Source organism: Temnothorax curvispinosus, unplaced genomic scaffold (genome assembly GCF_003070985.1).
Source record: "Temnothorax curvispinosus isolate PA1 unplaced genomic scaffold, ASM307098v1 QBEX01008973.1, whole genome shotgun sequence".
Taxonomy (NCBI): Eukaryota; Metazoa; Arthropoda; class Insecta; order Hymenoptera; family Formicidae; genus Temnothorax; species Temnothorax curvispinosus.
In genome coordinates, this window is record NW_020218753.1 from 49,929 (window position 1) to 74,065 (window position 24,137).

The 24,137-nt window shown below is 39.6% G+C and overlaps 3 protein-coding genes across 3 annotated transcripts in view; 2 read left to right on the top strand and 1 right to left on the bottom strand.

The window, feature by feature from the left end:
- Positions 1-1,602, top strand: part of LOC112458528 (mucin-2) — a 2,179-nt gene extending 577 nt beyond the window's left edge. The window contains exon 3 of the mRNA XM_025022217.1: positions 17-1,602. Coding sequence (XP_024877985.1) covers positions 17-1,602 — 1,586 coding nt within the window. The remainder of the gene's footprint in view (positions 1-16) is intronic.
- A 1,318-nt stretch (positions 1,603-2,920) lies between these two features.
- Positions 2,921-7,158, top strand: LOC112458529. The gene is made up of 6 exons (XM_025022218.1): positions 2,921-2,975; positions 3,027-3,203; positions 4,429-4,847; positions 5,364-5,777; positions 5,991-6,416; positions 6,642-7,158. The coding sequence occupies exons 1-6, from the start codon at positions 2,967-2,969 to the stop codon at positions 7,156-7,158; spliced, it is 1,962 nt and encodes a 653-aa protein (XP_024877986.1). The 5' UTR covers positions 2,921-2,966.
- A 1,139-nt stretch (positions 7,159-8,297) lies between these two features.
- LOC112458532 (cadherin-87A) lies at positions 8,298-22,422 on the bottom strand. Its single transcript, XM_025022221.1, has 14 exons — positions 22,317-22,422; positions 16,687-16,990; positions 16,165-16,436; positions 15,848-16,012; positions 14,805-15,243; positions 14,278-14,519; positions 13,529-14,053; positions 13,097-13,449; positions 12,684-12,898; positions 11,900-12,459; positions 11,437-11,745; positions 10,924-11,218; positions 9,045-10,689; positions 8,298-8,832 (listed from the first exon to the last, which is right to left on the bottom strand). Exons 2-14 carry the CDS (start codon positions 16,982-16,984, stop codon positions 8,622-8,624), a joined length of 5,529 nt encoding a protein of 1,842 aa, XP_024877989.1. The 5' UTR covers positions 16,985-16,990; positions 22,317-22,422; the 3' UTR covers positions 8,298-8,621.
- Positions 22,423-24,137: the final 1,715 nt, after the last annotated feature.

Below are 24,137 nucleotides of genomic sequence, written 5' to 3' on the forward strand. Positions count from 1 at the left end.
ACGACAACACGTGTAGTGACAGATGGATATACATATACAACTCCGAGAACTCCATTCCCGACGCCGCCTAGAACACCACCACCGCCACCAAGAACCCCACCACCACCACCAAGAACGACAACACGTGTAGTGACAGATGGATATACATATACAACTCCGAGGACTCCATTTCCGACACCGCCTAGAACACCGCCACCACCACCAAGAACCCCACCACCACCACCAAGAACGACAACACGTGTAGTAACAGATGGGTATACATATACTACCCCAAGGACTCCATTCCCGACACCGCCTAGAACACCACCGCCGCCGCCTAAAACACTACCTCCAGTAACCACAGGAGGATACGTTTATTCAACTCCAGCTACAGAGTTTACGTTGCCACCGAAAACACCACCACCATATACACGTCCCCCACAAACTCCACCTCCGAGAACGCCACCACCATATGTACCACCCCCACAAACTCCACCTCCGAGAACGCCACCACCATACTTACCACCTGTCAAGACTCCTCCTCCGAGAACTCCGCCACCGAGAACGCCACCACCATATACACGTCCCCCACAAACTCCACCTCCGAGAACGCCACCACCATATGTACCACCCCCGCAAACACCTCCACCAAGAACGCCACCACCAAGGACACCACCTCCGCAAACGCCACCACCATATACTCCGCCTCCCCAAACTCCTCCACCAAGAACACCACCACCAAGGACACCACCTCCGCAAACGCCAAGTACGAGAGGATATGTATATACTACACCAGGAACAGTCTTTACGTATCCTCCCGTAACCAGAACACCACCACCTCCTCCACCCCCACCTAAAACCGCACCTCCTTACCTGCCGCCATCTTCAGCTAGACCTCCTTACGTACCCCCAACTCCAAGGACAACAACAGAAATAGATACAGATTATGGAGCTGGATCATTTGAGACTGGAATTGGAACATATACTACGAGACAGCCGTCTACCGCGAGAACTACGACAAGAATTCCTACACAATACACAACGCAACCTACCACTCGATTCAGTACGAGAGTTACTGCTCAACCATCTACTTACCTTCCGCCTTACTCTACGCCATCCACTAAATATACCCCAACTGTATACACGACAACTCCTTCCACGACCAGATACACTCCAACTACGACTAGATACACTCCAACCCCGACTAGATACACTCCAACCACGACTAGATACACTCCAACCACAACTAGATACACTCCGACCAGATATACTCCAACCACGACCAGATATACGCCCACCACAAGCAGATATACACCTACCACAAGCAGATATACGCCTACCACTACAAGGTATACACCAACGACCTATGTGCCTCCCCCGGAAACGCCGAAAACCCGACCACCACCGTATCTTCCCCCGTCAACCCCGAGGCCGGTATATCCAACCGTGACGGCTCCGCCGCCACCCTCGCCCATTTACAGCATCACACCCAGCACGCCGACCTTGCCACCACCAACCGGAAGACCGGCACCACCCCCAACTCTGCCGCCCACGACAGCTAAGCCATACGTAGGATACAATTACCCGATTCCCGACATCCCGTTTGAAACTCGCAAACGATGAGAGCCGCTGACGCGGGAGGCTTGCAATGTGTTACCGATCAACAAAATCTTGGATATTAGTATGCGTAATATTAATATTAGCAAAGATTATTATTTAATGACCGATGATAGCGCTGATTCGTTCACCGGACATTTAGAGAGTATTGCCTTTTTATATATCAATCGTTTTCGCCACACTGCTTCCAGATAAGGATTTAGTGTCGACCAACCAGTGTCTTTTTACATGTGTAACGAGTGTGGAAAAGGAATAAAAGTTTTTTTTTAAATGCTACCTACATACCTTTCCGCCTTAACGTAAAATGTGTCTTTGATTCGTGCGAACGTTGAAATCAGAAATATTTTACAGATGTTACGTATATTACATTGTTATAAAATTCAGCAACTTATTTAACGTGTGAAAATGAGACGTGTAAAAGATTGCATTAATTGCGTTAATCAGTGGGAAGTGTACTTAAAAACGCAATTATTACAATACATATACGTTTAAACTGTAACTACACAGTTTTATTTTGTTTTTTAAATAAATTAACAAATTAACATATAACGCGCTATCCATTAAAATACATTTAATTAAAATGTTTTTGTTAGATATATTTTTTAAGAGCTTTTGATGTATATAAGATTATTAGTACTATTATACCCCAGTCGATGTTTATTTACAGGCTCTCTCACACGTAAATATATGTATATGTACTTTTCTTTTAAGGAATAATTTTTTAATAAGTCAGTTTTTTTAATAGAAAGATATTAATTTTTATTTATAGCTTGCAGCGACTTACAGTATAGATTTCTATAAATACCTACTCCGTGTAACTTAACATGTTAAAATCTGAAGGACTTTGCTGTAAACGTCCGACCGCTTTCTATTATCCTTGATATTAACATGTAGACATTTGTGACAAAAATGCACATCACGAGTAAGAAATTGCGGTGTCGCTTTGGCGAACGAGCGGACGAAAATGGAGCGTTAGAAGCGTATTTAGCAGGTCAAGCACCGGAACGGTGAGAGATTTTCCTCGCATGTCGTACGCGCTCGGTGGCACTCGAGTCGTAGTAAGTAGCCCATAACCACCTGCCTTCTACTTACCATAACGAGCCTCCCCCACGAACAAAGGAAATCTCTACGGCGCTGATAGAATCACCAGTGAAAACTGCGTGCCGAGAAATGTGCGATCGTTAGTTGCGTGGGAAGCGGCGAAAGAGCAACGTCGCGTGCTCCATATAGACCGAAATAGCGGCTGTACCATCGGGCTAAAGCAGTCTTCTTTCGTTCGTCAAAATAATCGTTGCCGAGGAACACCTGTTGTCGATCGTTCGCGATTACATCTGACAATGGCGAGGTGAAACAAATCGATAAATCGCGGCATGTCAACGGTAAGCTGATTAATTAAGGATGTTCAGTATCGTCAATGTGTAATCGTAAAGGATACAAATCGCCAGACCTCTCGGAAGGCGATGCTTGAAACCGGCAGGAGATCCGCCATAAGTACATCCGAGCTAGGGCTTTATTCTGACCGCGGTGATCGTTATAACAGGAATCGCTACGGTTTAATTGTGAGAAAACTTGCGATCGGAGTTATGGTGGTGGTAACGGTGATATTGGTGAGTAATCGTGAGCAGAATTGCAGACATTATTGATTATTGATTTGTTACACTCGTCGTTAGGAAATATTTCAGAACACAGCTAAAGCTTATAACTAAAATTCACAATTGAAGTTCACAGTCAAAGCTCAAAAGCATAAGAAAAGTTGAAAAAGCATGGTAACTAATTCTAATCAAGTGTGCCGCAATTACACGGCAAATAGTTTGAATTGTAGCATTTAATTAGGTATTTTCTTACATATTCTAACAATCGATGTCTCTTTCTTCGTGGCGTGAACATGGATATCTGTTGATTGCATCTGTCGTGGCATAACAATGATCCTATTCAATGAGGAAGCATTAATACCGTACTGCAAATAGCTTGTTAAATACGTTGAATCTTCAGGATTAGGAATATAAAATAACGCATTACAACTGAATAGATAAAGCGGTGCTTGTGGCTTGACACTATTCATCACCTTTGTGCACATCTTACAATCAATGATTTCGCTACATTGTTCTGTCGTGCAATTTCTATCGGGCAATGACCTTGCACGACAAAACGTCTGCACAATGATTCGCGACGTATCCTGTTTCGCACAATTCTGTTGCACGCGCCACCGAGATTATGATAATTAAACGGTACGGAGTTTTTCGCGAGTTTCTTCCACGCGTGAGGAACAATAGACGTAATTACAATTCGCGCGTTTTCTCCGGTGATTAATGTCGGAGACGCGTGTGGAATTGTAATTTCACCGTGAATCTTCGGCTATCCCTTCCATGCATGGGGAGCCAAGCGAGCGAAGATTTCTGCACGCTTCACATATAGGGCGTTAACTGTGTTTCGGTACGAATTAACCGTCGTCCGCCAGTTGGAAACGTCGGTTAATTGCATCTTTGTTGTTTCAGAAGCTGGCTAAACATCGTTCGCGGCATTATGAACGGTTGATTATACAATTTTGCGTTGCAATCGCTCATTTTCTTTCTGCAGTCAAATTCGACATTAACGTTTTTCATTAAGAACTAACATCGTGTCAATCTTGTTGAAAATTAGCGCAATATTTAATTTATTGAAATCTTATAGAAAGTACTAAATTTTATTTCTCCTTCTCAGATATTAAAAACAATAATTTTATTAATATCTCCGTATTACACTAATCATTAAGCTCCGCTTGAGAACTTTTTATTTGTTTATTGTCAAATGCTATTTAAATATTTGAATTTTAATAATTTAATATCATCGTAGGTGGCGATATTTATGTACGATTTTACATCCACCACATCGGGGAATAGTAAAATCAATCAGGAAACAAAACACATATATATACTACAGAATGCTCTCAAGAAATCACCGAATCTCTCGAAAAAACCCACGAATACCACGATCCTGTACGAAACCACGATTAATCGTACAGACGATCTTTCCATGGAAGATCGTTCGGACGATGAGAACTACGAAAGTTTCATGCAACGAAATACAACGAGCAATTTAATGCCGATCGAGACACGCATCGCGAACGAGCCCGAAATGAGAGCGCAGAATCTGCACAATTTCAAGCAGCGAAAGAGAGTGCTGAAGTCCGTGGGAGATGCTAATGAAAATGAGGAATTCGATACCAAGCCATTGTTCGACAATCATTCGATCATTTATCGTGTGAGACAGAGGTAAACGATACGTCATCGTCATTAATCTCCTCAATCAACTTAATAGCGTATCCGATTTCTCCGGTCGTTATTCATCAAAATAAACGAAAATATTAAGAACCGAAAATTTTTTTTTCTTGAATAACGATTTGTAACGATTTGTAAGTATCGATTTGACACGACATTACAACCTTCGCACGATATGCAACGCAAAAAATTAATACATCTGCAACTATGCGCGATACTATTCTTTCATTAATAATCCCGAAAATATCATGAATATCATTGACATCTTTTTTATTATGTCAATGATACCAGAAATACTTTCTGTGTTATGTAACATTGTGCCATTGCGCGCGCTAAATCGATTCTGAAAATTGCACATTGCATAGATCTCGCCGATGTAATTCATCATCCGCTCACATTTTATCGTGATGCGTAGAGAGATTAATGATATCGCAAAAATTTACATAATGCGTCAGATAATTTTTTACGCACCGGCCAGTTTGACCCGATGGTTCTTAATCAATTTGGCAGGCACAAATATGCGGATACGGACGAGGACGTGAGCACGGAGGATACACGGCCTACGCCGTTTCACTGGGAATTCAAGACACCGCATCCGTCATCGTTTAAACGGCCAAGATATCCACAGCTGTCGCAATATCGATACCCGCACTCGTCCAGGAGCATTCAGGACATCATCAAGTATCTGACAAACAGAGGTGAGATTCCGAATCGCGGCATCAAGTTCACCGGCGTCTACGTGAATCCGAAGAAGTACGATCTAATCCCCGACATGGGCGAGATGATGTCCAGTAGCGATAAATCCGAGGAACATGAGATGTCCCCCTATCCGATCAAATCGGGGTCGTATAGTAACGATCCCTTTTACCAGTACAAACCGAAACACCCGGCGGACGTAAATCTCCTAGCCACGTCTAACGTGAGGTTTGTAACGAAAAGAAGTTATTATTTAATGCTTGAGTCTAAAAGAATATTAGATATTAATGAATCGAGTTGTAGGTGAGATAAAAATTTATATATTATCATATAAAATTATCTTTTATCTCATAATAAAATATACAACTTTCTATTTGATGAATAAATCATTATATCACAGATTAATTAATAACAAGTACTAATCAAATCGTTTTCTTTAAGATTCTCTCCGAGCGGGATACACCGATACAGCCCTTATTACGATCCCGTATATTCTCGACCTTTAATCAATTACAACAAACCGATCATAACGGAACCGCAATACGAAAGCGTCGGCTCGTACTCGATGAACACCGTAACGAAAAGCCGGAAACCGAAGCCGTTCAGCGTAATGCTCGACATTTATCCTATTACCGATATCATGGAGCAGAATAAGAAGACGACGTGGCCTAGGCCTCAAGCATCCACGGACGATTACGATATCAGAAGGCCCATCCAATATCGTGGACAAAAATTTTATGGGCCATCCCCGCAACCTATACCCATTATAGCTGTACCTAGTCCTACGACTGTATCGGAAGAAGAGGAGAGAAAGCAAATGATTCTTCATCTAAACTTGTATCCTCGGAAAAAGAATAAGTTCAACAGGTGCGGTTCTTAATACCTTATCGTTAATTACCTTTGGTTTTTATTATTTCCGTAAAATTCGCTTTAAAAAATTAAATTTGAAGTTTGTCTTGCCACTATAAATCGTAGCTTAATAATTGTTTCGCTCTTATATTTATCGAAAAAAAAAAATTAAAAACACTTGATATCTTTGTTATCAGAAATTTAATTTGATTTTTAATTTAATAATTTTAATTTTATTTCTAGAAACGATATCATACATAAATCGGCATCGATGAAACCCGCAGAGCAGCAGGAATTTGCAAAGAAGATAATGTCTCCCTTGGAATCGATCACCAAACATTTGACTGATCATTCCGCGATCGAGGAGTCGAAGTTGGAGGAGAATCAAAACTCAGAGACAACCAGTCTTCCGATAACGCGATATCACGAGATGAGTTTGGACGATAAAAACGAGAAAGAGGGAGATCTTCTATTGGATAATGATTCAGAAACTTATTCGGATCTGGTTAACGGCGATGGTACCGTAGGAGATGCTACCGTGCCTTCCAATCATAAATTAGGCATCGACGAGGATTATGCCAGCACGGAAAAGTATGATATTAATGCGCAAAAAATGATTGTGACCACGGAGAAAGATAGCGCGAATTGCGACAACACAACGATGATCGACAGTCCGGAGGCCAACACGAACAAAAGCATCGATCTTTCGAAGGATATCGATATCTTCGAAGGATCTCAACGTTTCAGCCTCTTCCGCTGAGATTAAAAATGTTATTGGAGACGTGATTCGTGATTTGTGAGAAAAGATTATCAAATATCTCTTGATAATTCAATGTTAAACGAGTCACTCTAATGTTACGTAAAAAATTTCACGTCACGTCACTATTACTTGAATCATCAAAAATATCTTTATGCAATGCAATTGTTATCGTATTTTATTTTGACGAAATATATTTTTATAGTTCTGCCATTGTGTTTTAATCACAATTTCTTCGCAAGAATTTATTTTAGATTTTTAGAAACGTGTGCTGTTGTTAATTTGGAGAGATACTGGCCGAAAGAGAAGGCAAAAAGTCATTAACTTGTAATAAGATACATAGCATATATCTGTAAGGATATCTACAAGGTAATATGGAGATTTCAACTGAGTTCAATAATCGCGCGACAAACTTTCATTAATCACCGGCGCGTAAAGTGACTCGTTTCTGTTATACGTTAAGTAATTTTGGAGAAAAGAATGACGTCAACGTGCTTTTCACGTAACCAGACAAATATTTCAATACTGTGTTTATAGTCCGTTCGAATCCAGCCCGGCTTGCTTCTTCGCCTTGACATTTTCGTCGAAGGCATTCGGAAATCTCTCGTGATCTTCAGCGAGAATGGACGGGAGATATTCGTCGCTTAATAGAAGATTGCATCATAGGCCACTAATGTTGGATGTAATGCACATTTACTAGATGAGATTATCAAATTTAAACAACTAGATATCTTCAATTTTTTTGCATATAAATTATATGCAAAAGAATTGCAAAACCGATTTAAAATAATAGAGTCTAAATATAAATTTATTTATTTTATTTTTAATGTAATTTATAATATATCTCGGTTTTTACAAGCAGAAAAAGTTTTCGACAATGTAAATTTTTATTGTTTCTAGCAATTCTAGTGGCCAGGACAATTTTCAATTGACATTTACCTGACATATATACTCATTATATAGATAAAAACTAATTTTATGTATTACGTTATTATTAACTAAAAAAAGATGTATAATATAACACATTAATAAATTATTTGTTATAGTTTTAGATATAGGTGTTCATCACATTCTTCTATTTAAACACAGAAATAAAAATCAAAACTAGTTTATACAAATTTGAAAATGTATATATTGTCGGCTATATAAAATGTACAACTTTATTTTGTCTTACATATTATATTACAACAGAGAACGCACTTGAAGCTTCTTAACAATATCACAAGCATAGTACGAGTAAAATATACAACTCTAAATTCGTCTAAAGTTTACAGTTGTACATTGATACTTATACTATGTTTGTATAATTATAATATCTTCTTCTAATCTTAAAGTTACTTAAGGATAACACATCGTAAAATTTTACAAATCATGTGCTTCGTTACATGTGTGTGTCTTACAATCGTACAAATACTTTTTACATTTGCGAGTATAGCACCATCGATTTTTTTCTTCCAAACGCTTCTCTACGTTCTCGAACCCAGCGTACTCGGATGGTAAAGCGTCGTGTCGGCGCCCCATTCGTACGGGCCCTCATGTGGGCCCAGCGTGACCATCGTGCCAGGACCCAACGTTGTATGAGATCCAGAACTGACCATAGCTGGCCCGGAAGACACGTAACTGAGAGGTGGTCGCGGTTGATCGCGCAAACGCGCGTGTTTCACTTGTCGTTTATACCTGAAGGAAAAATATAGCAATATTAAGAAAAAATATCGATATTAAAAATTAATAAAATAATAGAAAACACATCACATTACTGTCAAAAATAAAATAATTTTATAAAACTTCTACTTTTAGAAAATTTTTTTGTTATTATATATAAACTACTAACTTGTAATAAATAATTGATAGATTGAGAGAAAGAGAGAGGAAGAGAAAAGGAGAGTTACCTGGCATGCATGCAACACAATGTACAGCTGGAGACTATGGTAGCGATTCCGACGAGGACCGCGATGGCCAAGACCCATATCTGCGTCATGGAGGCATCAGCGCGGGCTACCACGGCTGCACAATGCTGCACTTTCTCTACATGATATGTCTTATACACTTTTTTCAGTTCTTTATTCCTCGGGTCAGTCAGCAACGATCGCATCTCGTCCAGGTCGTAGGACTCCTTGCCGACCATCTGGAAGCACGAACTGGTCGAAGAAAAGTCCAGGGAGTTATCCTCCTTCGAGTAGAACTGCGTGTCGTAGACATTGACACTGATCGGCAGCGAAAGAGCCTGTTGAACCGCTCTTTCGAAGTCCTCCAACGTCTTCCTGACTTCGACCGGCGGCTTCGAGAACACGAACTTCAGCATGTCGCGGTCGCGCAACAGGAAGATCCTCACAGTAATATTAGTCTCGCCTCCCGGCGTCACCGAGTTGTTCGCCGATACAATCATCTCCATAAAGCCGTCCGCGTATCCCGCCATGGAACCCGTCGTCCTGAGCTCGCCAGTGCGCGCATTCAATGACAATTGCGACGGTATTTCCTTCTGTGACATGGAGGGATCAACCAGAGACGTGAAAGACACCTTGCTCATGTTGTAATTGATGGACAACGCGCTGGAGTCGGCATCATAGGCCTCTAGGGTGATTAAGCTGGTGTCGATTGGCACGTTCAAGCGAACCCCCAGAGTCACGTTGTCCTTCTTGAAACGCGGTTTATTGTCGTCGATGTCCAGGACCCGGACGAGTACCTGCCTCTCCGATGGGTCCTGTCTATTGTACGGTTTCGGTACTGTGTCTGACTTTTTGGAAGAGTATTTGAAACACTTCACCGTCAATAAATGAAACTCGGCGGTTTCCCGATCAAGACGTCCATTCGATTTGATGATCGCGGAATTATTTTCCAGGCGTTCCACCACGAACAACCCCGCCTCGTTCCCATACACGATTTCATAGCCGATCATTCCGTTCTCACCGATATCTTCATCGACCGCTTCGATCACGCCGACTTTGGAACCCACCGGCTCTTCTTCCAGGACGTTCAGCTCAATCGGCGGACTATCCAGGTTGCGTTTGAAATGCGGTTTGTGATCGTCGATGTCGTTTACGATCACCTGGAGCACCCTGGTCGCCTGTTGAGGCGGCTCGCCGAGATCTTGCGCTACCAAGATCAACGTATAGCTGTCTTTGGTTTCTCGATCGAGTAACTTTCGCGTGCTAATCAAACCGGTGTCGCTGTTAATTCTGAACGCGCTCGCATCCTTGCCAAAATTACCATCCTCCAGGAAACGGAAGGTTATTCTGCCGTTCGGCAAATTTGGATCGTCGGGATCGGACGCCACCACTTGGAACACGGGACTACCAACGGTGGAGTTCTCCGCGATGTAGGCTACCTCCTCCAATGTTGGTCTGATAAATAGAGGTACGCCGTCGTTGCTCACCACATCGCCGATGTACAAGGTAAGGCTCACGTCCGAGTACAGAGTTGGCTCGCCGCCGTCTTGTGCTCGCACTCGCATATTGTATGGCTCGGTTCTGCCTTTGCCCGTCAATGCTCGTGCCGAGTAAATCTCGCCCGTTGTATGATTTATTTTAAATAATCCTGAAAGAGTATAAGTCAAATACACAATCAATATTCTAACAATTTATTGTCACAAATGTACAAACTACTTTTTATTTCTTTTTTATGTCTTAAAATGTTTCATATTGTTTAATTTTTCTTTATACATAAAAATAGAAAGAAATATTCGTAAACTTATAAAATAATTTTAATTTTCCACTCATGTGACATTTTTTATATCTATATTTGTAACTAACTTTAACACTTTGACCCTACCATTAGCTTCGCCTTCGTCGATGATCTCGAAGTGGATCGTCCCGCCTTCACCTTCGTCCGGATCGGTAGCCGTGGTGTTCACCACGCTGATTCCCACCGGTGCGTTCTCCGGAATCACCGCTGTGTAAGATTCCTGTTCGAAGCTAGGAGCGTTATCATTAACATCGAGGACATCGATCGTCACCAAGGCTCGACTACTTCGTTGCTCGGCTCCACCTTGAGGCATGTCTGATGCCACGACATAAAAACGCAACACCGATTGTCTCTCCCTGTCGAGAGTCGTGTTTGCGGCGATCTATAAATTATTTCTTTCATTATTCATCTCATTTTAAAAACTATAAAAATTAGAAGACATAGTTTAAAAAATTAGAGTATTTTTTAGATATCCTTTAGATTTAACGTTTAAAATTTAGATTAGCTCTGAAGAAATAGAATCTTTCAGATATTTTTTTTATTCTTTGAGTTCTAAAATTTAAATTAGAACATTGTTAGAGATCACTAGGACAGTTTTACCTGGATATTGCCCATTATGGGATCCACTTCAAAAAGATTGGCGTTCTCGCCTGTTAAAGAGTATCTCACTTCACCATATCCTCTTTGGACTTCTTGTTCAGTTTTAGAGCTATCCATATCCAATGCCTGCACGTTCAACACAATTTTCGAAGGTTTTGCTGACTCCAATACAGAGATCTTGTAATCCTTTTGTCCAAACACGGGACTGTTGTCGTTGATATCGTGAACTTCGACGATTACGTTGGCCTCCGACATCTTTCGCGTTATATCGTAATCTCTGGCAAGCGCTCGTACTTTAAAGCGAATAAACTGAAAGTAGGAGCAAAATTTTACATCTTAAAACATACATTAATAATCTTGCTAAAATTTTATTTTAGATTTTCCGAATTTTTTTATTACACAATTTTTAGTCTCAACATTTATGATCTGTATTTAAACCATGTAGTTTTAAAATTACAATTACCTTCTGATTCAGCACTTCGTAATCCAGCCTCTTGCTTAGCACCACATTACCGCTCTGAACACCCACATTAACGTAGCCTTCGTCATCGTCCTCTCTCACCAATTCGAACCTTTGAACCGAATATCCTGTCGTCGGCTCTTTCGCCGACAACATTAACAACGTCGTACCCAAGGGTTGTTCTTCCGGAACCGTGATTTTTATCGTCGGATTATTTGGTGACCATCCGGAATTGGTGAACGTCGGATTGTCATCGCTGTAAGCTTGTATGTAAATTATCACCTCCATTTTGGCTATCTGTTTATCCTTGTCGACGACGGCATTCAAATCCTTCGCCTGCACCGTAAGTATTATGACAGCGGCCACTTGATAATCTAGCATTCGGTTAACAGTAATTACACCGGTCGTAGAATTTATTCGAAACGCCGTTTTGTAATCGTAAGAGGCAGTGCTCTTCAAGGCTACGCCGGTCTTGTCGACAGCCCGTATCGGTTCTACCAGAGAATATTCCAAATATGCGTCTGCGTCGGGATCATTTGCTACCGCCCTCAATACAACTTCACCTGTTCATAAGAAATTCTTCATAAGCAACAATAATTTACCGGCAAGTAGTTAAAGCATCGAAAATAAAACCGTTATGCGATATTTTCACAGAAACTGTAATGTCTGAAAGTATTTAATAATAGCCAAGTATAGAAAATCTGGGATCTTCAATTTTAATCCTAAAAATGACTCGTTTGATATAAAGTTAATTTTTAATAGGTAACTGTTTATTAGCGTTACGTACCGATGGCTGCGCGTTCCGAAACATGAACGGTGCACGTTGATTCATTGAATGTCGGCGGTTTATTATTTACATCTATGATGTTCACGGTGACGGTAGTGGTGGCAGTCTCTCTGACAGGTGTACCTGAATCAACGGCGTACACAATCACCTCGTATTTTTCACCGCCAGTCTCCAGATCCAAGCGAGCGTCAGGTGAGACAGTTATGATGCCAGAACTGTAATCAGCCGCTCTTATTAACTTTGCTGGTATCGATCTTTATCTTATTGTATCATGACTATTAAATCTTGCGAGTTAAAATAGCGAAATAAAATAATTATAATAAAAATAGACCAGAAAAAAATTAATAAGAGAAAGGCTCTAAATTCTCTAACATATTACATTTCAGTTATCTATAGTGGACTTTATATTGCACCTGGAATCGATAACGAAATTATCCTTGGAACCGGACGCGATATAATACTGCAGCAAATTATCTCTTCCGTCGGGATCGTTAGCGACTACTCGAATGACTTCCGTTCCGGGAGATGCGTTTTCCAAGAGCCTTGCACGATAAGCATTAGGACCTGGCAAGTTCGACTTGTAGTTTCCTCGGAAGATAGGCTTCTGGTTTCCGGGAACACCGACGCGAACGAAAAGCTTCGCCTCGGAATATAATGGCGGTGTGCCGGTATCAGTCGCGCGAATCATTAATTCGTAAATGCCCCTTTCAGTGTCGCCAGAACGAACCGGTTTCGACATAGTTACCTCGCCTGAGTCCGGATTAATCTGTAAAATTCATACTTAAAAGCAAACTTTAAAAAAATGCATCCCTATAAAAAGATGTAAAAGGATTTTAACGACGAACCTTGAAAACGTCATCTGTCATACTATTATGCCGGCTAATCGAATACACGACTTTCCCATTGCCCTGCATAGGTCCGTCAACGTCGGTCGCCCTGACGAACATTTGCGGATCAAAGCTGGTAGCACCTTCGCGAACGGTCCTAGAATACTCCGGCTGTTCAAACGTCGGCTTGTTGTCATTAACGTCGTCGAGCTCAATAAGAATATTAACGGCGGACACTCGACCGCCGCCGTCCGTCGCCTCCATCGTCAAGGAATAAGACTTCTGCGCTTCGTAGTCCAATTTGTTCGCCACGAATATCCCGCCCATCTGGGAATCGGTCTTGAATTTGTCCGCGCCGAAACCACGCAGGGTGTACGTTAATTTGCCGAAAGAACCGCTGTCGTAGTCTTTCGCATAAACGTCACCGAAACGAGTGCCGGGTTCAGCGTCTTCCGGGACCGACAGTTTGTACACCGACCGAGAGAATTCGGGGCTGTGATCGTTGGCGTCTAATAGCTGGATGTGCACTCTGCAAGTGGCTACCTACAAAACAATGATTTTCGTTATAAAAACCACATTGGCAAGGAGGAATAATAAAACAACTGATTATTTCTATTTTACGTAAGAATATACAAAATGATATACATTTCAAAGTTATTTAAATGATTTCTAATTGTCTTATTATAAAATTTAATCACAAATTCTTTAAGCAATATAATTAAGCTATGTAATAATATTTTTAATTTTAAATATTACAAAGAACTAACCACTTCGCTCGCTACAGTCGCGATGACGTCGAACTCAATTTCTCTCTTTGCAGGATCATCAACATCGTAATCGAGAACATTGACATCCTTAGCCTTGATCACTACCGGTACTCGACCCTGAGCCTCTTCGGGACTAACAATGAATGCTTTGCTGATTCCAGGGTATCGCGGCACATCTCGCAACGCCAGGAAATACTTGGCATTGTCGCCCACGTCGCCATCGCTCACAATCATATTCAGACCTGCTTAATCATGATGTCGTCAAACACGAGGATCTCCCCGAAGAGGAAACAAAAACGGTAAGTAGAGAAACGTGAAATAAAGCAAATCCCAAATTTTACTTCTATCATTTTTATAAATAATCAACACTTATATCTGTTTTAGAATTAAAAGAGTAAAGAATATATAATAAAATTATCCTTTAATCGTTGAAACAAATTAGAGAAAAATATCTCAAATTAATGATGTGAAAACACTGATTCATTTAACTTTACCGAAGGAACACGATTTTTAGCAAGCTCAACGACCTGGTAGAGGAGTGTCCTTTCCAATATCCTCGGAGATCTTGATGCTGAAATAATCCTCGTTGAAAGTAGGCACGAGGTCGTCCACGTCTGTGACGACGATTGTGACGATCGACGTCGCGGTGTCGGCTGGTATTTCATTGTTGATCAGCTCGGTGGCTCTAACTTGGAAGGTGTAAATACCGCCGTTCTGCAGGATCCTGGGATCCTCGCGATCGAGTGATATGTTGGTCGTGACCAGTCTGCCAACCGTGACATCACCATCACGGGACATCTCGAGATCGAAGTGACCCGCGTCGTCGTCCTCCAGCGTCAGCAACAGATTTCTCGATTGACCGGTGTCACCGTCACGTGCTCGTACTATCAAAACCGTGTGACTAGCTGCTGTGTTTTCCGGAAGCGCCGCGCTGTAAGGCGCATTCAGGAAGATAGGTGGCTGATCCTAAGACAGAAATTTGTGCAAAAGTTCATTTCGCTGATTACATTACAGCTCTTTTACAAGGAATTACTTTCTTATCTATTTCTGTTGATTTTATAAGGCCTATACTTCGCTGATTTAGATTAACATTACTTCTATCATTAAAAATTGAACAATTGTGCCATACGTTTAAGTAAATTAAATTGTAATCACTGAGATAACGCGAGTCTCGCAATTTTTTTGCTATTAAAAGTTAATATTCGTCTCTATTATTCAAGATTTCAACAATTAAACTTAAATTAATAAAACGTGAGATTAAATTTAAAATCAATATCTAAAAATAGAATGTACCAAGTATTTAGTAGTGCGAGAAATATGAGATAAAAATAAAATTGCGATAATCTCGTTACTTTAACGTGAATGACCCCTGTGCGTTACTCGTGACCGAGATGAGTCTTCACTTGATAGCGTTCGCGCTGACAGGCAGAGATTGAATAACAGGTTGATGATTTCCTACTAATTTTATCCAATATAGAAAACGATGTTATTATACTTATTATCCAATATAGAACTACCGCCACGCCGACTTTGTATACAGTTATCTTAGTGATGATCAAGACCTACTTACCTGAACATCGAGGACATCAACAGCAACGGTCGCTCTGGCCTGCAATCTCTTCGACGGATCATTCGCTCCGTCGACAGCCAGCAAATTAATCAAATACGAATTTCTCCTCTCATAATCTAACGGTTTCGCTAACGTGATTTGCACGTCGTATTTCCCTTCAGCGAGCTGAAACAAACCGCAATAATTTCAATCATTTTCCATTAACTAAAGAATAATAATACATATGTATATTTTAAACATATTTATATTTATGCTTAATTTAATTTGAGCAATTAATTTTCTTAATTTAATTTTTCTAATAATCACAAATTAGTTACCTTCTCCGTGGAGACGTTGAAGACCTCGCAGACGTCGTCGTCGCGCGACGCCGAGACGCATTGCACGTGAACATCGGCGTTCACACCACCGTCGCGATCCGTGATCATGATCGTGCCCGAAGGAAGTAACAGGTCACCCACGTGCGCACTTTCCAGCACTCTGGCTGCATACGGCCGGCCGTGATAAACCGGTGGATTATCGTTTTCGTCGAGCACCGCTATTTCGCGACGAAGGGACACCGTATTAGGTTCCGACCCGGCGACACCTTCATCTGGAACGAGCAAATTTATTCTCAATAAATTCAATCAATTTTTCTCTTATTGTGACTCGATAAAATAACTTTGTTATATTTCATTCGATACACAGCAATACTTATATATGAAGACATCTAATATAATGGTACATAAAAAATATAAAGCAAGTTTTTTAAATTTAATTTTGTAAGGATTGTTTATAGAAATTTAGCTATATATTAATGTATGATGATTTTGTTATGTAATAGATTAGCCATGTCATTTTACCTGTTATGCTAATAATGACTTCGATGAGGTCTTGTACTTCTCTGTCTAAGGCTTTCCTCAGGGTCACTACTCCAGTCTCCCTGTTCACGGTGAAGTATTCGCCGCTAATAGAGTAATGCAATCTGGATTCTTCAGGATCCTCCCCCCGGAGAGTATAAACGGGAGCACCGGGTGGTGCACCCTCTGACACAGCCAACCTGGCCATGTCTCCACCTTGAATGAAATGGGGCGCCCTGTTTATCACTTGACCCCATGACGAAGACCACGTGGAGACCAACAGCAAAAAAATCGCCCACATCGTCACCTGCGATTGATTTGTATGCTTTAAAGTCAGTCATAGCGACAAAGAGCAAAACAATAAGATAAACCAATTAAAGTTAATCAAATTTAGTTTAAAAATTAAACATAATAATAGAAAATAAAATATGGCTTATTATTTAAATATAAATCTTGGAGACACAAATCAGACAATTAATTTTATTCTTATTTAAATGACAATAAATAAAATTAACGCCTATCTCCGATACACAAAAGAAAATTAGATTACAATTTTAAAGCAGAAAAATCTGCTATCGAAAATTATTATTAAAGCCTGCAGGATTGTCGTGCCCAAGTTCGTCGAACCATTATTCGAAAAGTTACGATCGACGCATGCAAACGAGCGTGCGGATAGGAAACAGCTATCGCGTGAGTAGGATACAAGATTCGCGCTTTAGCCTCCACTTAAATGCGACTATCTGCCGTCTACTACTACATTCTTCTTAAGTCGTTGTACGGGAGAGAGAAGTTTGGCGTGCAGGCGATTCGCGACCGGTACTACCGACAACCTCCGCAATCGCAGTCGGTCGGCTCGTCGAAATTGCGTTTTCCGCCGAGTGAAATGCCGTTAGAAATCAGATTCCATTTCAGGAGTTCGCAGAAGCCGATCTATATGTGAGAATGGCTCGACGACGTGACCAAATCGAATCGCAGGGAGAATCGAACGGCAGAAATGCGTGACGTTTTTTGTTTTCATAGTTTGCATGAATTAAGAAATCTGTCGTGCGAGTTCGAAGAAAGCTATTTTTATAGGGGAAAAAATAGGGTCTGCTTCAAGGGTTTAATTCATCTTCTAAGAAAATTTATGTTACAAGAAAAATTTGTTTTGTATAAGTGAGAGATCTTTTTATATCTTACGATACGAGAAGAAGGCTTTAACTTCGAAAAAGTGTATAATATTGTATCACACCAACATTATTGTATGTATCTAATATAAATTTTTATATAAATATCTAAATTTTTTACATAGACTTAAAAATTTCTTTTTAATAACGAAAACGGCTAATTTAGAATTTACATTAGCAGATTATCATTGACCGTCGTAAAAAATTGTGCTCGCTTTCTTAACTACTACTCCCACGCTACGTTCGCAACGAGACATCAGTCGCGTCCTACCCTTGATATCGCGTGGGCAAATACGACGCGCCTTGCGTTACCGTATTACTAGGCACTAGAAAGGAATGATGCCGGCAAGAGCAACAGTGACACACAGCGTGGGGTAATGGCCCTGCATTTCCTCGACGCCTTGGTGCGTGCAGAGCGACCTCGACTTCCGCGTTCTGCCGGCCGCGACCGGCATCGAGAATCGCGTCTCGCAGCCCCGGAAGATGTAATTATCAATCGGTCGGAGGAGGAAAATTTACGGTTGCCGTGTACATACTTGATGCTACCCCCTTCTTTTCGTACATCTTAAGAACAGCTCTCAAATGCGAAATCCATATTTACACGCCGCGCCGGCTAGAAGGAAGCGCGTGTTACGCGCGATGCAAGATGCAATCTCCTGCAGCGAGGATAAGTGCGACACGCGAACGAACGCGCACGAGCGAGTTCGTAATAAGACGAGAAGCAATGCTCTCTAAGGATACGAAGACGATGGTTGATAAATGCGAATAATACGTGCTCGTGTATGCTGTGGAATTTCTGAAGCTGCTAGTATTAATACAAATTTAAGTTTTATATAATAATTATTTTAGACAACTAGATATTTTTTGAGTTAATTTCTTCAAAACTCTTCAAATATTTCTTTCCTATAATCGTGTGATCGTTATAACTTGAGCTCTATTTGGTAACGTTACATTACGTCATAATGCTGGCAAAGGCACCATACGTATTAAATCTTAGTTTTCATCATTGTTCCTTTGTACCACCGTGATTAGATAAAATGCAATTTTCTTTAGTCTCTTGTCTTCCTTGTCCTTTAGTTTTTATAAACGAATAGAATTGAGAATCAAGCACTCGACTGTGAATTCGCAATGAAAGTAGAGGCCTGCAGTAATTACCATACACTGAAAGCGAGATTTCACTACGTAGAACAATTACTCTTAATTGTTGAACGTGAGTCAATGCAGATTCGCGGACAATGAAGCAAATTTATTCTTTCAACGAAATCTCTAAAACTTGAAACTTGAAACATTAATACTTAGTTTCATGTTCTGAATACTTAAAATAAGATAAATGTACTCCTATACTATATACAAAAGAAAGAGAAAGAAAAAGAAAGAGAGAAAAATGAATTTAATAATATTGAATATTTGTAGGGTTTATTTATTAAATATAAAAATTTCAAAGTTCAAACAAGATTCTTTATGCAACTAATCCATAATTGAAAGCCGCTATTATGATTTCGCAACTCTTATTTAACGCGAACATTGAATGATGCACACGTTAACGAGAGCGCATTATCTCGAAACGAACTCGGTTTCTCCGACTTCGTGTACTTGGAGTAATGCGGAAAACTGCGAGGTGCGAAAACCGTGACGATAACCGCGTGCGTATCGACGCTTTACCGAGCGGATTGTGACACGTACGGAGAACCTTAAACAGAAGCGACTGTTACTGCAAGCCAAGTATAAAATGATACCGAAAGATTGAATGATGACTGCGGTCGCAGCTGTGCAGACGAGAAAGGAGTCAAGTGCAACTCCCATGCAACGAAACTGTTTGGAAATTAACGCTTGCGAAAGATCGCCACGGACTCATCGCTACTCTATGTTTAATTATTGTGGTTTTACAACTACTGCAATTTTATTTTTATGACAAGCAAATTTGTTACTATTGTTTTTGCACATGCTTGCGTATTTGTATTAAGAATTTAGATATATGCATTGAACAGGCAAATAAAAAATACATTGCAGATAATATAAAATAATTCTTTAGTTTGTCTATAATAATTCTTATTTTTTTATATCAATAGTATTTTTTACCATAATAAAGCGGTATAAATCAATTTCAAATGTAATTAACGTTTTACATCTTGTAAGTTGATTACTCAGCGCGAATAAATTTCTTGGACATTTAATAAATAAGATGCTAATTTCTGCGAATAACGTGTGTCATATATTAATCATTGATTCTGAGAATAATTTCTACAAATCTATATAATATATCAAATTGAATATTCTTTCGTTATAGAATGTGCATACATTCTTATCTGCAATTTTTTTTCAATAAACCAAAAATTTAAATAACACTTCTTTAGCAAATAAAAAAATATTGATAACTTATAGATAATTTACGCCTTTGTTAAAGTGATGCTGGACATCAATAAAAAAAAGTACAATTTTATATTGTAATTAGTAAATATTTTAATTTATTACTTAGAAATCTGTACAACTTTCTGCAAATCATAGAAGTGAGTTTAATTTACCGCGAAACTTTCTATCATCTTTATTTCCTTGGAGGTAAACAATAACAGGAATTAATTAAAATGATGTAGGTGATGAGATTCAAGCTTATCGGACCTATTCTAGAAATAATTTTAAAAATAGATGGTTAAATCTAAGGAAAGGGGAAGTGGGGGAAACGGGGGAAGAAGTGCGCAAGTGGGACAAATAGCAGGAACGAGCGAAAGAGGAAGCCATAAGCAAGGAAAGAGCAAGAGAGAAAGAAAAAAACCGTTACACCCCTCTTCCTCTGGTCTCCGTTACGTTACGCGGTTGGAATCCTGACACTGCGTGACCAAGTGATGCCAGGATGAATGACGAAGAAAAGGAATATTCTGGTGTGCGCATCTTTTCCTGCAGATCTTCACTTTCATCAGCACGCTTCGTAAAGGACACGGCAATTTTTTGAATTTCTTAAACACTCGTAAAATGATCCTTACAATAAACTAGTAAACCACTTATTTTTTTAATTCTTCGTATTATATGAGAATTTCGCGTATACGTTTTATGATTTGTTCGCGAATATAAGACTGCTCGCTCCTTTCGGGTTACTGGAAATTCCGACAATCCCTGGAATCATTTGCCCCCTTAATTGACGGAAGTCACGCAGCACGCGCGCAAGAAAATTGCCGTCGAAAAATTCGCGCCCACGGCTTTTCCTGTTCCTCGAACTTGACACTGGTTCCTTGAATCCAGGACTTCGCCAGACCGCAAACTCACTGCCGGAACTGGTTTCTCCGCGACGACTGACGAAAAAGACAATAAAAATTTGATCGAAGACTTACGTGGCCTCGCCAGACTAAGTCAATTATCCGTAGCAATATGTTGGAATTTTTGACAATGCATCAATCAATTCTCAAAAATTCTAACACAGCGCGAATTATTAATTTAATATATTATATATAACATCGCGATAAGTTATAATATAATATATTGTATAAAATATTTAACATGTGAATATCCAAATTCTTTTCTCTATTTTTCGATATTATCTGAAGTTGTTTTATTGAATTTATAATATGTCATAACATATAGATATTATTAAAACCAGATAACCGATACAGGTTTCAGTGCCGTCGATGTATCACCGTTCTGCAGGTACCCAACAAAAGGAGAAGCACGATTATACCGTTGCACCAAGAAATCGTCGAGGAACGAGACGACATCCTCAATCGACGACCCCGATTCCTCGATTTGCATGAGCGTCGATTTGCAATCGTATTCAGGTCCAGTGTCCAATTTGGATCCCTCTTTTTCTGTTATATTATTTCATCAATGTGCAATGAATTTAAAAATTGTAAATAGTGCTCTCTAATGTATTCAACTGAGAATAATAATTACGAAAAGAGTGACGCAAATACAAACTAGAAATAGAACAGAAACGGGAAACCCCAAGTCACTCGAATTTCCAGTAATCCGAAAGGAGCGAGCAGAACTCACACTCACGAACAAATCATAAACTGCATACACAATTCTTATTATATGATATACGAAGAATTAAAAAGTAAATAGCTTATTAGCTTTATTTCAAGGATGATTTAAGAATATTTGATAAATTCAAAAGTTCCTGTGTCTTTTGCAAAGAGTATAGAGATATAAAATCCAAGCGAAACGTTTCTCTAGTGACGGAGACAATAAGAACTCTTCCAATCAGCAATTAAAACAAGAAATAAATCAGCATCCATCTAACTCATATTTTATTGTTTCAGGACGAGCAAATCTTCAATATTGGCAGTATTCTCAGACACCTGTCAAGTTCACGGAAATCGAAACTGATCGGTCGTCATCACCTCCACAAAGGACTCTCCGTTATTTGATCAGTCTCTTCACATGAAAAGTAAGTATCCAGGTCGACGTTTTCGGCAATTAACACGCGTCACGAAATTAAGAAGTTTATCTCACACTTCTCCATAAGCTCACACGACTTACCTTCCAAAGTCGCTCCAAGATACCGCGCTCTGCACAACACGGTTTATCACCTCATCGTGTCACGACACCGCACGTGCTATATTCCCGCGCACCATTCGTTCTATGTTCACTTAAACGTATTCGCGAAATCGCGTCGAATCCGCATGACACACCTGCGGAGAAGTAACTATAAAGTAAATAAGAGGACGAACAGAGGCGCGAGAAAGTGTCTCTTCTACTCTCTCGGTATCATTGAACGTCGGCGTCGTTCCGGACCGAAAAGAGAACCAACCGGTGTCTGCCAGCCAATGGACAGGTCTATACTGCATCCTAAGGAGGTATGCGGCCTCCACCACGGGAATGGAAGGTATGGAGAGAGAAAAAGAGAGAAAGAGAAAGAGAAGCCGCGCGCCTCGGAGTAAGGAGAGCCTATAGTCTGTACTCGGTAAAGCTCGACCGAGGACGACGACGACCTGAGGTGCGAGCCTTTTTTCTCCCATTGTTACTCAGAGTGACCCTCGAAATCAGTTTGATTCGACCTTCGGTAGCAAATCTAAAAATTGCGTTTAGTCTAAAAAAATTTAATAGTTTGCAAAACGATTTTTCTACGATTAGAAATCTATTGGATAAAAATAATTTCAGTTTTCGTAAATATATAGTTAATTTTTAATTCTCTATATTTTATAACAATTTATATGCAAAATAAATAAAATTTTCTGTAATATAGGTATTACAATAGCAAATTTTTGCGGCAAGGATTTAATAATGCAAAACAAAAAAAAATTCTCCTTCAATCTTTTGTTAATTTCTTGAATAAGCAAGTTAAATCATTAGTCAAAAATTTTTGTGCTGTTTATATAATATATTGTAATGACTCATCTAATAACATATGATTTGACATTTTTAATGAAAAATGACAGAAGATTGGGACTATAATAAGAAACGAATCGATGATGAGAACGGAATTGCGTCATCAGTTTTCCTGACATTTCGTTTGCTAGAAGCAATCTTGAAGGTGTTGTGACCTTTCAATGCAGCTCCTTGATTAATCTTCAGGTACATTATGAAAGTTATTTTTTTTGGATCAAGTATATACACGTTAAAAAATGAAGTTAATCTTATTGTTAGTCATACAAACGTTGCGATGAAGAAATGCATGTCAATTATTATGCTTTAAAGAGAGAAAGTAAATTTTTTTTGTTCAATGAAGTGTGTCCGTATCCATAAAAATTAAACAATTATCTTCTTTAAGAATCTTTTTATAATCTCAAGCTTTAAGAGCCGCTTCAACTTTAATATCCAATCAACAAGATGTTGCCACTTAAAATGAAAATTATTAAAAGCAATATAACAATACAGTACCTAATTTATAATATTGACATAGAAGTACATTTAACGGTAATATGTATATTATTTAAAAATTATTGAAGTATTAATTCCTCATTATACATATTATCAAAGATACAATTTTCAATTTTTTCAAGTATACTTTGAACAAGCTAGTTTTTGTAAAATTCAAACAGATTACAAAAAAGAATAACACAATTTATGTCAGTAATTAAATAGCATTTTAAAGATGATATCTAGATGCAGTGTAAGCTGCGGCTAAGTTTATCTTCAAGTTCCCCGTTCTCGTCCATCTCATCAAAGAGATAGTTCAAAAGGTCTCTTTCTCTCTCATTCTTTCTTAAGGCGAACGTTTAACGTGTACAGGCTGTAAAAGAGCAACGTTAAAATGCCGAAGGCTCGATGTGCTTCGTCCCTCTCCGTTCTCTTCACCCGTTCTTCCACTTCTCTCTCTCTCTCTCTCTCTCTCTCTCTCTCTCTCTCTCTTTCTCTCTC

Excerpts from the sequence above, each read along its gene's own strand:
- LOC112458529 (XM_025022218.1), top strand. Across the intron at positions 3,204-4,428 it reads TGGTGGTAACGGTGATATTG|GTGGCGATATTTATGTACGA; the intron begins GTGAGTAATCGT and ends ATATCATCGTAG. Across the intron at positions 4,848-5,363 it reads ATTTATCGTGTGAGACAGAG|GCACAAATATGCGGATACGG; the intron begins GTAAACGATACG and ends TCAATTTGGCAG.
- LOC112458532 (XM_025022221.1), bottom strand. The coding sequence starts at position 16,984 with ATGTGGGCGATTTTTTTGCTGTTGGTCTCCACGTGGTCTTCGTCATGG. Across the intron at positions 12,899-13,096 it reads AATTTCGTTATCGATTCCAG|TTCTGGCATCATAACTGTCT; the intron begins GTGCAATATAAA and ends GGCTGATTACAG. Across the intron at positions 11,746-11,899 it reads ACGAAGTGCTGAATCAGAAG|TTTATTCGCTTTAAAGTACG; the intron begins GTAATTGTAATT and ends TCCTACTTTCAG.